The 14,960-nt window shown below is 51.1% G+C and overlaps 1 protein-coding gene across 2 annotated transcripts in view; it reads right to left on the minus strand.

Moving 5' to 3' along the window:
* Positions 1–14,960, minus strand: part of Cdh4 (cadherin 4) — a 471,008-nt gene that overhangs the window by 100,232 nt on the left and 355,816 nt on the right. For both annotated transcript variants that reach the window (XM_038330671.1, XM_038330670.1), the window contains exon 4: positions 7,183–7,353. In XM_038330671.1, the coding sequence (XP_038186599.1) occupies positions 7,183–7,353 (171 nt within the window). The remainder of the gene's footprint in view (positions 1–7,182; positions 7,354–14,960) is intronic.

Below are 14,960 nucleotides of genomic sequence, written 5' to 3' on the forward strand. Positions count from 1 at the left end.
CCCTGTCACTAACTATAGAGGACAGGCTACACCCTCTGCCCCCACAGAACTTGCTGGGCTCCTTCCTGGCCACCTAGAGGCAGGGTGGCTGTTACCTGTCACCTCTGGTTGGGGATATCTTTTCAAGTCAGTCTGTCATCAGTGGCCCCTTGTCTTCCCAAATGTGAAGGAAGCCATGACGACTCTGAAGCTGCCATGTGACCTTTGCAGGCCCGGGGCTAAGTGGTGATGTCTAGGTGACCACCTCCCTCAAACCCTCCCAGATCCTGATACCTGAAACTCCTTAACACCATGAAAGAAGCCTCCAGTGGCCCCGCTGTCTCGGGAGATCCACTAAAATCTGAGGTCACCTGGAATTGACCACATCCCATAGAGCCCCACTACTCTCCTTCCCTCTGAGTGACCCAGAGTGGCATGAACTCCACTCACTGCCCGGCATCCTGAACACATCTAGCCTCCACCCTAGAGCTGGTCCAGCGCTGTGAGCCTCTCATGCTGCTGCCAGGCATGACAGAGCCCACTTGGGTAGGTGCCTCTACCCTCACCTAAACACACCCTCTCCAGCCAGCAGCTCAGTGATGGCTTTAAATCGCTGACAGTAGATTGATGATGGAAATCTAAAATATTAATGTATTCTAATTGAATATTCTCCAATAAATTATCTGAGCACTTGCGGCAATTTGATTTTGCTGTCGTTTTATAAGGAGCTTTCTCTGTATCAATATAGCCACTAAGGCAGGCAGGAGAGGGAACATTTTCTGCTCAGACGGGACCGTGCATACAAAGGCCCGCTTAGTCCTTTCACATGGCTGATTCAATCACAGAACACAGGGCAGCTGAGGTGGAGACCCTGCTTTCTTCGTGTTGCTGGGGCTTCGGTGAGGAAAGCAGAACCTGCACACTGTGTAATTACAGGGATGCTTGTGGGGGACGTCCTGTTCTTTCTGCTGGGGTGCTCTTTCAGAATTACTTCCTCCTCCTATCATGAGGCTCAGAAGGAACTCCTACCTGAGCAGGGGACACCGGTGTGAAAGGGGACACATCGTGAGAGTGTCAGCTTCCTTTGGGACTGGGCTGTGTCTCTGGGGATGCAGTTTTGGCCATCCTTGCAGTGGGTCCCTCCTGCTGAGTAGCAGTTACAGCATGTGTTCGACTCTGGCTCCCAGAGGTCGTCTGCAGGCGCTGTTTTGGGGAGAGGTGCATCGTGCATTCCCATCTGGACTGCAGGTCCACCCAGCGGTGTGGTGTCATGTTCCATCCTTTCTGCCAGCCTGACTTCCTCTAGGGCAGTGGTTCTCAGCCTTCCTAACGCTGCCACTCTTTAAGACAACTCCTCATGCTGTGTTGACCCCCAACCATAAAATTTACAAAATTACATAACTGTAATTTTGCTACTGTTATAATCATAATGTAAATATCTGATATGTGACCCCTTTGGGGTCACAGCCCACAGGTTGAGAAACACTGCTCTAGAGACTCCGCAATGAGGAGGGCTGTGTCCAGTCTTTGCTGCAGAACCAGAGAGGCCACATGAACACAATCGTCCCTAGGACTGTTTTCTCTCTTTTAATGTCTCCAGTATATCTCTACGGGACACTTTCAAGTGAATTTTCCTAGTTTATCATCTGTAGGAGTGTTAGTATGTTAGTTCCCTTTTCTCTTTGAGACCAAATGTCTGACAAATGCAATTTAGAGAAAGATTTGTTTTAGTTCTGGGTGTGAGAGAGACAGTCTGTCATGGTAGGGAAGGCATGGTGATGGGAGCTTGGCCTGCTTGCGTGCATCTTAGCAGACTAAGGTCAAGAGAAGGGGAATGTTGGTGTCAGATCTTTTTCTCCTTTTTTTTTTTTTTTTTTTTTTTTTTTTTTTGGTTTTTTTCGAGACAGGGTTTCTCTGCGGCTTTAGAGCCTGTCCTGGAGCTAGCTCTTGTAGACCAGGCTGGTCTCGAACTCACAGAGATCCGCCTGCCTCTGCCTCCCGAGTGCTGGGATTAAAGGTGTGCACCACTACCACCCAGCTCTTTTTCTCCTTTTTATTCAGGTCAGTATCCCAGCTTGTGGGTGGTTCTGCCCAAATTCAGGGCAGCTGAGCCTCTCTGGAAACTCCCTCACAGACAACCTCACTAGAGCCCTGGGTATTTTTTAGTCTAATTGAGTTAACAGTAGAGATTAATTAACACAAGTCCATCCCTTGTCAACTGGACACACAAACACATCACTTTAAGCCACAACAGCTAGTAAGATAGAGATGATTTGACCAGGACCCAGAGAACTCCTAAGGTGACTGCCATCAAGTTGACATTCTTCCTGATGACTGGACTGGCCGTGAAAATGGGCAGCCTGGGGTCCTATAACTACCTGGTCACCTCATAAGTCCTCAGAGACATCTTCTCTGTCTGCAGTGTTGGGTCTGATGGTGTCCTATCCCTTTGGGAACTTGAGCTTTGCTGGGTGAGAAGTGGAGCATCTCAGGAGATAGGGAGTGGCTGGCAGGGTGGCATCTCCTCAGGCAAATACATAAAAGTTTATCTCTTGCTAGATAAACTCAGACACAGACCTCTCTCTCTCTCTCTCTCTCTCTCTCTCTCTCTCTCTCTCTCTCTGTGTGTGTGTGTGTGTGTGTATGTGTGTGTGTGTGTGTTTTTTCCCATGTGAGTCCAGAAGAGGGTGTCGATCCCCAGAGCATAGATGGTTATGAGATCCTCCATTGTGGGATGCTGGGAACAGAATCTGGGTCCTCTGCAAGAGCAGCTGGTGTTTGTACCACTGAGGCCATCTTCCAGTTTCCCCTCCTGCCTTTTTAGTCTTTAAATGGTCACATGTGTGCATATGCAACCATCCATGTATGCCCACACACGTGCACACTGATACACATGAAACGGGAGAATAGAACACTCAGCCTCCATCTGGTTAAGCTACCGTGGCTCGATCAATCTCCCGTGGCTGTCTATCACTGGTCAGGTGACCTCTGCGAAGTTCTGTCACTGCCTGCATGTCGAGCTCTCTCTGCTGCAGACGCTGCCTTTGTCACCTGCTGGGCACTGTCCCTGCAGAGTGCATTTGTGGCGGCTTCCTCCAGTCTCCTCTGCAGCTATTTCTGGGACCCCCTTTCTAGCAGGGGCCCCATGGACTGCTTTGCAGGGCTTCCTGTCTCCTCAAATATCAGTTTCCAAAATTAAACCACTTGTCCCCAAGAACACCGCTTTCCTCCTCCTTGTCTCCAGTCAATTTGTGCTGCCGCTGTGGACAACCTCCCCAGTTAACGAATTCTGAATTTTTATTAGATTCAGCTGCGGAATAGACCTCTTTCTACAAGTCCTGTTTTATCCTCCCCTGGATCTTGCCAGCAGTCAAACTTCATGAGCACATTAGAGCAGCGAGAAGCTTTCAAAGCCTGTGCTGACATCCCGTTAGGCGCCATCAGCACCGCCGGAGACATGGAACCCAATCGGGAGGTACAAGCAGAAAGCTGATGGCTGGTGCTTCTGGATTGCCACGGAAGGGAGAATTCTCTATTCTTCCCTTCAGATGCCCCATGCTGTCCAGGCCAGTACTGGGACTGGAATAGGGACCATGCCCTGTCCCACAGTTCCTCTGGGAGCTATCAGGGTGGCTCCGGGGCTGTTCATTGTTCCCTCCTCTGTGCTAGTCAGCCTCCTGTTGCTGTAACAAACACCTGATAACTGACCCATAAAGATGCAAGGTTTACTTCAGCTCCTGGTTTTGGAGGTTTCTGTCTGTGACCAATGGCCTCTATGACTTTAGGTCTTGGTGGCACAGTGTGTGATGTTGGAGGCTGTTTATTCATAGCCCAGTGTGGTCTGGATGATGTTAGTGTCACCCGAGACACTGTGCCCTTCAAAGGCCACCTCTTGAATACCTCTCTCCCTGCCTGCCACCTCCTGCCAGGCCCACTCCCTCTCAACAGAGCCAAGCTGGGAACCCTGTCGCATAAACAAGGGGTTCTGAGTACACTCTGTTCTACACCACACATCCTCCATCTGAGGATAAAAGATGGCTGGGACTTATGGGTAATGTCTCCCCAAGATCACTGCCACTCCTCACGTACCCTGAACTGAGGCTGTGGGCTAGCTCCGTGGGGTGGAACCAGTAAGAGCATGCCACACATTGCTAGAAGCCTACACGGCTCAGCAGCCCCACTGATGGGAGTCACGCTCCACCACGGACTGGTTTAACTCAGTTCATGTGGACCCCACGGCTCAGCTCCTACTGTGCACCTGCATGGCTCAGTCTCCTAGCTCCACTGTTCTCACCAGGTTTTCCTGGACGCACAAGTGATCTGTCCCCTGTGCAGCAGAGTGAGCACTTACGAAGAGACACTATTCCTTCCAAGGAAAACGCCTGCAATTAACTGGGGTTTGGGAAGAACATTCTTCCTCTTCTCCCACCCATGTTTTCATTTAACATATTTTATCAGAATGAAATGCCTTAACGAGCACGGAACTAGCTAATCCCAGCTGAACCTCAGAGTGTGCCAGCTCTGCTGCCCGCCCATCAAGCTGCATTCATGCTCCGGTGTCGGCTTTTGGAGCACTGCCCTGGAGCACTGACAGAAAACTCACAGGCTTCCTGAGGATAGAACAACGCAGAGTAGACCCAGAGTTGCTGTCTGCACCCTGTGAGAGTCAGGAACAGAAAAAGAGAACACGGTGCAGATGTGGTTGTGTAGATGGAGTGATGTGTGCGTGAGTGCATGGATGCATGTAGTGGGTAGGGATGCACACACGTGTGCACAAAGTGGGTTGTGCACACATGTATAGATGTTTGAAAACAGGCTTGTGTGCATGGGTCATACATGTATGTATAAAGTGGGCTGTGTGTGTATATTTACATATATTTGTAGGTAGTGGGATAGTATGTATGAATAGGTTTCTGTATGTGTGCATGTGTGTATATATGAAGTTGGTTGCCATGTGTTCATGTGTGTGTATGCTTGCATGCTCTGTATATGAGGCAGGCTGCTGTGTGTACAGTCGAACCATGGTTTCTTTGTCTTTTTTTTATATTTATTTATTATGTATACAATATTCTGACTGCATGTGTGCTTGAAGGCCAGAAGAGGGCGCCAGATCTCATTACAGATGGTTGTGAGCCACCATGTGGTTGCTGGGAATTGAACTCAGGACCTTTGGAAGAGCAGCCAATGCTCCTAACCACTGAGCCATCTCTCCAGCTCCACCATGGTTTCTGTGTTCTCCTTGCCAGTTAGGAACTCAACTTCCAAGCCTCACCAGATGGCACTGCCCACCTGGCAGCTTCTGCTGCCTGCCACTGTGTCCAGACACACTTCCCCACGTCTGTGTGACCAGGAGAGGAAAATGCCCCTGCTATGCAGCCACCCCTATGGAAAGCCATGCACACAGCATCTTCAGACATGCTGTGAGCTAACTCTAATAGCCATGCCTTGAGAAGAAAGGACTCCAGCTGATAGTGGACCCAGGTCTCTGCTGGTGGGAGTAAGTGGCCACTCCCTCAGTTCTAACCCTGCCTGGCCATCCCTGACCACCGACACATCCGTTCGGGTCTCAGGCCCAGCAGAGGACAGCTGCCACCTGCCCCCATTGTGGTACAGGTAGCTCTTTCTGCAGCATGGCTCTGCCCGCAGGGCATCCTATGGTCTTGTTATGTTTTCCCCGTCTGTCTGTAGAATAGGAGTGGAGCCAAGGATTTGGGGATGCTGCTGTGCTCCTGATCCTTCCCCACTGCCTGTTACCGGACATTCCCTTTGGATGTGAGCAGACCAGAGCCCTCAGCTCACCTGCCACTCACAACAGCTTAGAGCAGAGCCTTCCTGGAGGCTGGGGATGACTGACTGGGAGTTTTCAGTTGAGCTTCTGCTTGCTGCTTATTTTCAAGAATTTGGTTTGATGGGCACATAGCCACATCCCCTCCCTGTTCATATGCTGCCTGGGTCCCACTCAGTTCACACCCGTGTCCTAGAGACACTTTGAGATTTGCAGACTAGGCCATCTCGGAAAAGTGCACCAGCTCTGAGGAAGAGAGAGAGGTTGGGCTTGGTGGCTCAGGCATCTCTTTCTTCCCCCCTTGCATTTTCCTCTGCACCAGATGAGGCTCAGGAGGCTCTGCAGGGCTTTGGTACGTCTCTAAGACACGCTGCTGTCCCCATGGCCTAAGCTCACATGGAGGCGATTTCTCTGTGTTGGAAGCCACCTTCCACATGGCGTGCAATACAGTGTTGCAGGCACGGCTGGATGAAACCCCTTTCCGAACAAATTGATTTATAATAAAAATGAAAGACTTGGGGAAAACCCTTCAGTAGGTGACATCGCGGTGATCGCCAGAAGCAGCCACCATCTGGAGAGGGCTGAGGCTTGTGCACAGAGCGAGGACCACAGGGCTGCCCTCAGCATCATCTTGGGAGCCATTGGGGACAGTGGGTGAGTCAACAGCCTGGAGCTGAGGCTCCCCAATGGGGTTTCCCTCCTGGACAGCCTCCTCTCCCCGCCCAAGGTCCTGGTTCTGACTCAGGCAGCTCCAGGAAAGCCTCACACCCCCTATGGTGAGAGTGTGCACAGAAGCAGGGGACATTGCCACCGAGTGTCCCTGGGTGTGTGTCGTGTGTACCAATGCCAGTGTTTCTACTATAAGTCTCCTGCCCCTCTTGGATAGACTAGGAAACCCCCTGGGGCTGACAGTAGTGACAGAGCTGGCGGGGAGCGCGGATGATATCTGCACACTAAACACACAACTCTGGTCTACATGGAAAGGAACGAACGATAGAGCAGGCCTGAGAACGGACGCCTCTTTCCACATACTCTGGGCCTCCCGGGACTCTTGCAAAGCCCAGAACCCTCATTTTCATGGGGCTTCTCCTTGATCACATCCCTGCATTTCATCACGTGACGGTCATCACAGACGTGTAAGTGCCCCACAGGGGAAAACACAATCAGATCACAGACAGGCGTCAGGCCAAAGGACATAACCTGAACCACACCGGCATCACACACAGGACAGGGCACTGCAAATAATTCTGAAAGCAGTCGCTGCAACCTGAGAGGCCGGTCGGCAGAACATCCCCTCAGAGTGGCCTTGGCTCCACATTTCGCCACAGTTTCTTTACTGAATAGTGCCTCCCACACCTCAGAACCTGCCCGGTTCTGGAGGGTCCAGCCCAGCCTTAAGAACAGCCGGGTCCACTTACCCTGACGAGCTGCTGGGGGAAGGGCCCACGGGAGTTCTCCGGCACGTTGATGGGCGGGATGACCCAGTCACGCTTCTGCCTCCTCAGTCCTCCAGAGCTCTGGTGCTGGGGCCACGGCAGCAGTGTGTCCTTCGGGGACTGAGAGGGGTCCAGGGCCGCTGTCTTTCCTTTCTGAGGGAGAAGAGTGAGAGATATCAGGTCAGGCTTTTACACAAAGGCCCCTGTTAGGAGCGTCTGTGTCTACCCCATTGGTTTGGAAGAGTGGGGGACACTGGGAAAAGGGTGAAGGTCTTTTTTTGTGGAATTAGAAGTGGAAACCTCAAAAAGGAGTCCATATAGCATTTAAAAGACCATAGCCAAGGGGTTTCTTTTGTTTTTAAATTCTTTTGGTGCTGGGGATGGAACCCACAGCTTTGTGCTAAGCAACCAAATCCAAAAGAAGTCTCACAAAGGGCTGCTAGCCCCTATGTAAACAGCTTTTGTAAATCAATAATTTCTCTCATAATAAGAAAAGAACATGCATCGATATGTGCCGAACATGCCACAATAGGCACAAAACATCCATAAACATGTAGACATCTTCTATGAATCAAGAACACAAATTAAAGTGACATACACACCCTTTCCCCTGCCAAACCGACAAGGTGAAGTTCATCTCTTACTCTGTGGATTAGCCAGCCAGCCAGCCAGCCTCAGTCTCACGTCTGGAGCCTGGAGTCCTGTGGAGTGGCATCCCTTCACTGGGATGTGCAGTGGGGTTGAGGAGATACATACTCCCATGGAAGAGGGAACCTCAGTCTCCCTGCTCCCGGTTGGCTTTTAAATCTGCTGGCAGCTGGAGGGGGCAGGGCTTGCATCTCAGGCTGGTCCCACACCTGCAGCTTACACTAAGGGGCTTGTTAGAAACACCTGTTCCTCAGTACCAGGCCTGGCCAGCTCCAGACCATGCTTGATGTTTCTGTCTATTGAGTCCTTGGGTGAAGGACATTGTTGGTTCTCAGACACATGTGTTCATGGCAAGGCTCACAAGTCCCAGGTGCTGGGCTTACCTGATGAACTCAGGCCTTGTGCGTGCTAAGCAAGGGCTCTAACTGTGGCCTTCCTAGCTTACAGGGTGGGTGGGGCTCTGGCCTAGCACCACTGAAGTTGGGTTTGCTGTGGTTCTGCTAGGTCAGGATGGGGCCCTCGTGTTGGCCTGGCTGGGATGGATGACTGGCTGCTGCTTCATGGTTTCAGGAGCCAGGCCATGGGTGATTGGGCTTCTGGAGGCCTGGGGGATTCTGCTGGGTTGTAGGGAGAGCATAAGTCAGTGAGTCAGAAGCTAGTTTAACTGGGGCCATCCCCGCAACTTTATGAAGATGGACTCACTGCTCAGGAGACTCCAACACTGTGGTCATGAATGGGAGGGTAGACTTCTCGAAAAAGAAGCTGGTCCACCAGTGGCTAGGGTCGGTCTCAGGAGGCCTGGGGTTGGGGATGAGGCACTGTGTCCTGGGGCAGGGGTGGGTGCACTTGGCACCTCCGCAGCAGCTGTTGCTGGACAAGGAGTTGGCTTGACCCGTAGTAGTCATGGGTAGCCACTAGCGAGTTGCTGGAAGGGATTGCTGCCACCCTTCAGGGCCAGAGACCTCTGGTGAGACACCCGTGGCACTTCCTCATGGGTCTGGGCACACAATCATGGGTGGTAATGCGTGAGGCACTGGGCTCTGGCACCGTTTGCAGGAATAACCCACGGGAAACCTCCATCCCACGACCTGCATTTGATTTGCACCCATCTTCCTCTCTTCTTCCCCTTCCCGTTCCCCTTCCTCTTCCTCATCTTAAGAGAGGAGCTCACTCTATAGCTCAGTCAGCCTTTGGGCTTGCGATCTTCATACCTCTGACCACAACTCTGCAGCCACCGGACCTGCTAGACTGTTCTCATCCACAGTGCATCTGCTGAGGTGGCCAGACGTGAGCAACTGGACCTCTCCCGAAGGACAGCCTCTGGGACTTGTCCCCAGTGCTCAGGCAGACCAGGCTGCCTCACACAGCAGAGTCTCTTTCACAGTAGCTGCTGCTGCCAAGGCCAAATTGTAGACTGGAAGCTCCAAGAGCCTCTCACACACCCGCTTAAAAACTCGGCTTTATCTTCATTTGCTGAGGAAGCGTTTGCGCGGCGTTAATTTCCCCAGTGTTGTTTAAATAAATTGCACATATTTGCGACTGTTTTAAAGCTGCGAGACGAATGTAATAACAAAATCTGGTGAACGTCAATGCCAGACCTGCGCAGGCTTCTGCCTGGAAGACGCACCCACCGCTCTGGGAGAAAACCGTCGAAGGCAATTAGCGGCCAGCCTGGTGGGAAAGGCACGTTCTCCCAGACATGTGGGCCCTTGCAGAACGCGGACGTGGAAATCTGCTTGTTCTGGATGATGCTTCTCCTTCCCTAGCACATTCTCCCTTGATTCTCTTCTCTCTGTTTCTTCGTGATGGTGACTGGTCATGGGTAAGGAGAGGTGAGCTTCGTCGCTGTTCCTAAGCATTGCAGAGTGCACCCACACGCCTGTGTGAGACTATCTACGTGTTTGCGCACCTGGCACACATACGTAGGCAGGTGGGTGTGCACGTGGACACGTGCCTGGACTCCTCTGCAGGCCGCTCTTTGCCTGGTCTCTGTATCTCAGCGTCTCGAGTGTCTGCCTGGACCAGCTGTCTCACATTCACCTCCTCACGCTCTTGCTGACCTCAGCTTTTCTTAAAGCAGCAGCTGCCAAACTGAAGCCTTGCTCGCAGCCAGTGTGGCTGCAGTGTGGCCATCAGATATACAGCTTCAAGGGGAGAGCCTCACCATGGCCCTGGTTGCTGGACCTTAGGGGAGCTGGAAGGTGAGCGGGTGATGAGAGAGGAGAAATCAGGCTTGCAGCACCCCCGGAGCCGGGACCTGCTTTCCTCTAGAGCAGTTCTCAACCTATGGGTGGCGATCCCCGCAGGGGTCACATATCAGGTATTCTACATGTCAGGTATTTACATTACGATTCATAACAGTGACAGAATCATGGCAATGAAGCAGCAATGAAATAATTTTATGGTTGGGGTCACCACAACATGAGAAACTGTATTAAAGGGTCGTAGCATGAGGAAGGTTGAGAACCACCGCCTTAGAGTCTTAGAGCTAGCCCTGCCCCGCCTCTCTCTGCCTTAGGGGGGAGTCTGAGAGGAGTTTACTGCAATTGAGATGTCTCCCCTCACCTTGATCCCAGATTCTAAGTCCCACTTGTCCTGAACCCTTGCTTGCTGGCTTCGGGCTGAAGAGGCAGTGGATTATGTAGGAACCAGGTCAGCCTATGGTCATGTTTCTCCAAGGAACCAGCTGTTCAGTCAGTCTCATGGCCCTACATGTGTTGGATTTCCCCACCTTCTCCTACTTTCCCTCCCTCTTCTCTCTCTTTCCTTGAGCTAGGCTCTCTTGTATCCCAGGCTGGCCTTGAACTTGTGATCCTCCAGTTTCTGACTCAGAAGTGTTGAGATCACGGGTGCTTCACCACCATGCTTGCCTCTTCTTCCTTTTCCTCTTCATCTTCTCCTCCTTACTTCCTCCTCCTCCTCTTTTCAAATTTGAATTTGGGAGATTAACCTTAGGTCCTTATGCGTACAAGGAAAGTGTTTTAACAACTAAGCCATATCCTTTGCCTTTTAAAGACAAATGGCATCCTGTGCTCTCATGAGCTGGGCGATGGCAGGATCCACTGGTGGGATGTGTATCCCTGTTCTTCATACTGTGTGTGCATGCTTGAGTGTATGCATGCATGTGTGTGCATGTGTGTATGTATGCATGCATGTGTGCATGTGTGAATGTGTATATGTATACATGTGTGTGCATGTATGTGTGCATGCATGTGTGTGTATGATGTGTGTATGTGCGCACGTGCGTGTGTGTTTTATCCTGAGAGGAGATGGGCTAGGGGACTGGCAGTCCTTCCATATCAGCTGGTCTTGGGTCCCTTTTGGTATACTTCCTAGACCCATCTCAAACACAAGCACCTTTCCTTCCCTCCCCTTGAGCCTTGACAAGATGCTCAAGCTTGAGGCCACATAGGTTGTCATTTCAGGAGAGAGGTGAGAAGTGGATTTAAAAGGCTAAGAGGGAGGCGCACACAACGAAGGTCTGACGATTTCCCCTGGAAGGCAGAGGCTCCAGCTCACTGGCATCTGTGTTAGGAGATGATGGAAGCATTGGCCACAGAGGCCATATAGTCACCCCACACCCCTGTCCCTGAGCCCGGGGCTCTGTCCCACCCAGGCCTTACTCCCCTGAAAGGAGAACTGTTCTCTGAGCAGGACCATGAGGGTAATTGACTGTGGCATCTCCGAGAGGTCCCCAGGGCTGCTCTGCATTAGCAAGAAGCTGGGTCAGTTCCCTGCAGGCTCCATTCACAAGTGGCGAATGAATAATTCAACACTGATCTGGGGCAGGTTTTAAATAATCACTTTCTTTTTTGAGACAGGGTCTCACTCTGTAGTCTTGGCTGGATTGGAGCTTGCTACACAGACCAGTCTGGCCTCAAACTCACAGAGATCTGCTTGCTTCTGCCTGCCAAGCACTGGGATTAAAGGTCTGGGCCACCACACCCCACTCATTGTACTTTATTTTAAAGACAATCAAGTGTCAGAGTTAGAATATAATGTGGGAAGTGACCTTTCCTCACGGTTCCCTGCTGCCAAGGCTGCTCATCTTTCTGAGGAATCATGCAGGAGCCTGGGTTTTAAAGACAGTGAATTGTGCAACACTCAGGTGAGGCGCACAGGGCAGTGTGAGTGACAGGGTGCACCTGTGATCAGAAGCCAGGTGAGGTGCACAGAGTGGTATGAAGTAACAGAGTACCTGCGACTGGAAGCACCTGAACACCTGCCCCAGGTGTGTACCGGTCTGTCCTGATCATCTCGGTGATGGACAGTGGGCACGAGTGGGCGGGAACCAGTTTGTAGTGGGTGGGAAGTGGTTTACAAGTAGATGTTGATCAATATTTTCTAAATTTCCCTTTGATGGTGGCGCAGAGATCTGGCAGATTATCTGAGGCCTCCGGACTTCGCATGGTTCCCTGCAGCCGGTGTGGGTCTCACACAGAGCGATGCTCCCAGTGCAGACTCTTAACTGAGTGTACACAGCCCCAGCACTGTGGAGCGTTGTACAAAGGCCGTGTGGGCACAGGGACACTGAGAAGACCTAGAAAATAGATGTTCCCAGATGGAACAACCTTATCCACCTCCCACAGTTATGGAAGGAATGGGCAGTCAGCACTGAGTGCCAGGCACTGGACTATTGATTTGGGCTCCTTGATGTTTGTACAAAATCCCTTGAGGCACAGAATTTCCCATTGTTGCCCAGAGAAGGTGTCACATTTTAGAACAGTGGAAATACAAGATTGCTTCAAGGTTCCCAGATGCCAGCTCTGCAATGCTGGGCTGTTGGATTGCCTGACCTTGGAGGTGGGTTACCTATCACAACCTTAATGCTCTCCCAGCTCCCCAGTAACTGCGTCTGGGTGACCATGTGGATGTCTCTTTAACACCTTAAATGCTTTCCAATTTTGAGGAAAAGGGCATGTGTCTGAGTCTTCCTGATTCAATAAAAGCAGCTTATAGAAGCAGTCACACCAGCTTCTAAAGGACATACAACAGGGTCCTAGGACACAGCCTCTTAAGTCAAGATGTCACACTGCCAACCTCACCTCGTGAGATGCAATCATCAGCTTTTGTTACCCATGTGACTCTTCAGGAAAGTCTCTGGTTGGCAGTACAGCCCTGTGAACCCCCTAATGCTGACACACAGTCTCCACAAGGCACCCGAAGTTATAATTTTCATAAACAGATAGAAGGCACTGACTGGGCACAGAATAAAGGGAGTGTGTGTGGGTAAAGACAGAGTGTGGGTATTTTTGCTACCCCATTTTCTTCCTCTAGGTCTTCTGGTCAGGAAATTCCATCAGGAAAGCAAGAGTAAATATTGCTGATGGTAACAAACTGGGAATCTGCCTTTTCGCCTAAGCAACTTGTGTAAGCCCCGCGCTCCAGCCAAGGTTTTTCTCCTGCAATGGTAAAGGCAGAGGAGGAAGTGTGTGGTACAGGCCTGCAGTCTCAGCTACTTCCTAGTCTGAGCCAGGAGGACCGGAAGTTTAATAGCCGACTGAGGTCTTAGTGAAGTCCTGTCGCAAATGAAAAGTGAAAAAAGTACACTACTGGGATGTGGCTCCGTGGCAGAGATTCCCTAGTGCAGCTACTGGGATGTGGCTCCGTGGTAGAGGTCTCCTAGTGCAGCTACTGGGATGTAGTTCCATGGCAGAGATTCCCTAGTGGAGCTACTGGGATGTGGCTCCGTGGTAGAGCTCTCCTAGTGCATCTACTGGGATGTGGCTCCGTGGTAGAGTTTTCCCAGTGCAGCTACTGGGATGTGGCCCTGTGGTAGAGCTCTCCTAGTGCAGCTACTGGGATGTAGTTCTGTGGTAGAGCTTTCCTAGTGCAGCTACTGGGATGTGGCTCCGTGGTAGAGCTTTCCTAGTGCAGCTACTGGGATGTAGTTCCATGGTAGAGCTCTCCTAATGCAGCTACTGGGATGTGGTTCTGTGGTAGAGCTTTCCTAGTGGAGCTACTGGGATGTGGCTCCATGGTAGAGCTCTCCTAGTGCAGCTACTGGGATGTGGCCCCGTGGTAGAGTTTTCCCAGTGCAGCTACTGGGATGTGGCCTCGTGGTAGAGCTCTCCTAGAGCAGCTACTGGGATGTGGCTCCGTGGTAGAGCTCTCCTAGTGCAGCTACTGGGATGTGGCTCCATGGTAGAGCTTTCCTAGTGCAGCTACTGGGATGTGGCTCCGTGGTAGAGCTCTCCTAGTGCAGCTACTGGGATGTGGCTCCGTGGTAGAGTTCTCCTAATACAGCTACTGGGATGTAGTTCCGTGGTAGAGCCTTCCTAGTACAGCTACTGGGATGTGGTTCTGTGGTAGAGCTTTCCTAGTGGAGCTACTGGGATGTAGCTCCGTGGTAGGGCGCTTTCTTAGCACATGAGGCTCTGGCTTTCATACACATCACAAAAGTAATAAAATAGATGAGAGCAGAGGTGGGGACCATTCGCAGACAGAGCTGTGATGAGCAGGGAAAGCTGACTGATGGGGGAGACCTGAGAACAGAGAATTTCTTTCCGTGAAGGCACTAGGGGCTGAAGCACACATGATAAAACCCAGGGACAGAAATTGGGGTTCAAACTCAAAATTAGAAAAGCTAAGTCACTACATTATTGCATTTTAATAAATAAATAAATCTTGCCTGAAGACCAGAGACAAAGTTAAAGCAACTAGAGGTCAGGCAATGGTGACACACACTTTTAATCCCAGGATTTGTAAACAGGCAAATGGATCTCTGTGAGTTCAAGGCCACCCTGGGCTACACAAGATCATTGCAGAAACAGATCCAGGTGGTGGCTCACACCCTTAATCCCAGTCCTAGGGCCTCACACACTAATCCCAGAACTAGAGGGAATATAAAATGGGAGGAGAGAGAGTCTTAGTCTGCTTAGTTTAGTCTTGCGGTCTTCCAGCCTCGGTAGAGGTAAGACTTCACTAGTGGTTTGGCTTTTCTGGTTTTGGGGTTGAACCCCAATTTCTGTCCCTGGGATTTTGTTATTCATGCTTCAGGGGGCTATGATCATTGCTGTGGAAAGGGTGTCTAAGGGGCCAACAAGATGTTTCAGTAGAGCACTTGCTTCACAATCCTAGAGAGCTGAGATAGATTCCCTGGACCCGTGTAA

Source organism: Arvicola amphibius, chromosome 5 (assembly GCF_903992535.2).
Source record: "Arvicola amphibius chromosome 5, mArvAmp1.2, whole genome shotgun sequence".
Lineage (NCBI taxonomy): Eukaryota > Metazoa > Chordata > Mammalia > Rodentia > Cricetidae > Arvicola > Arvicola amphibius.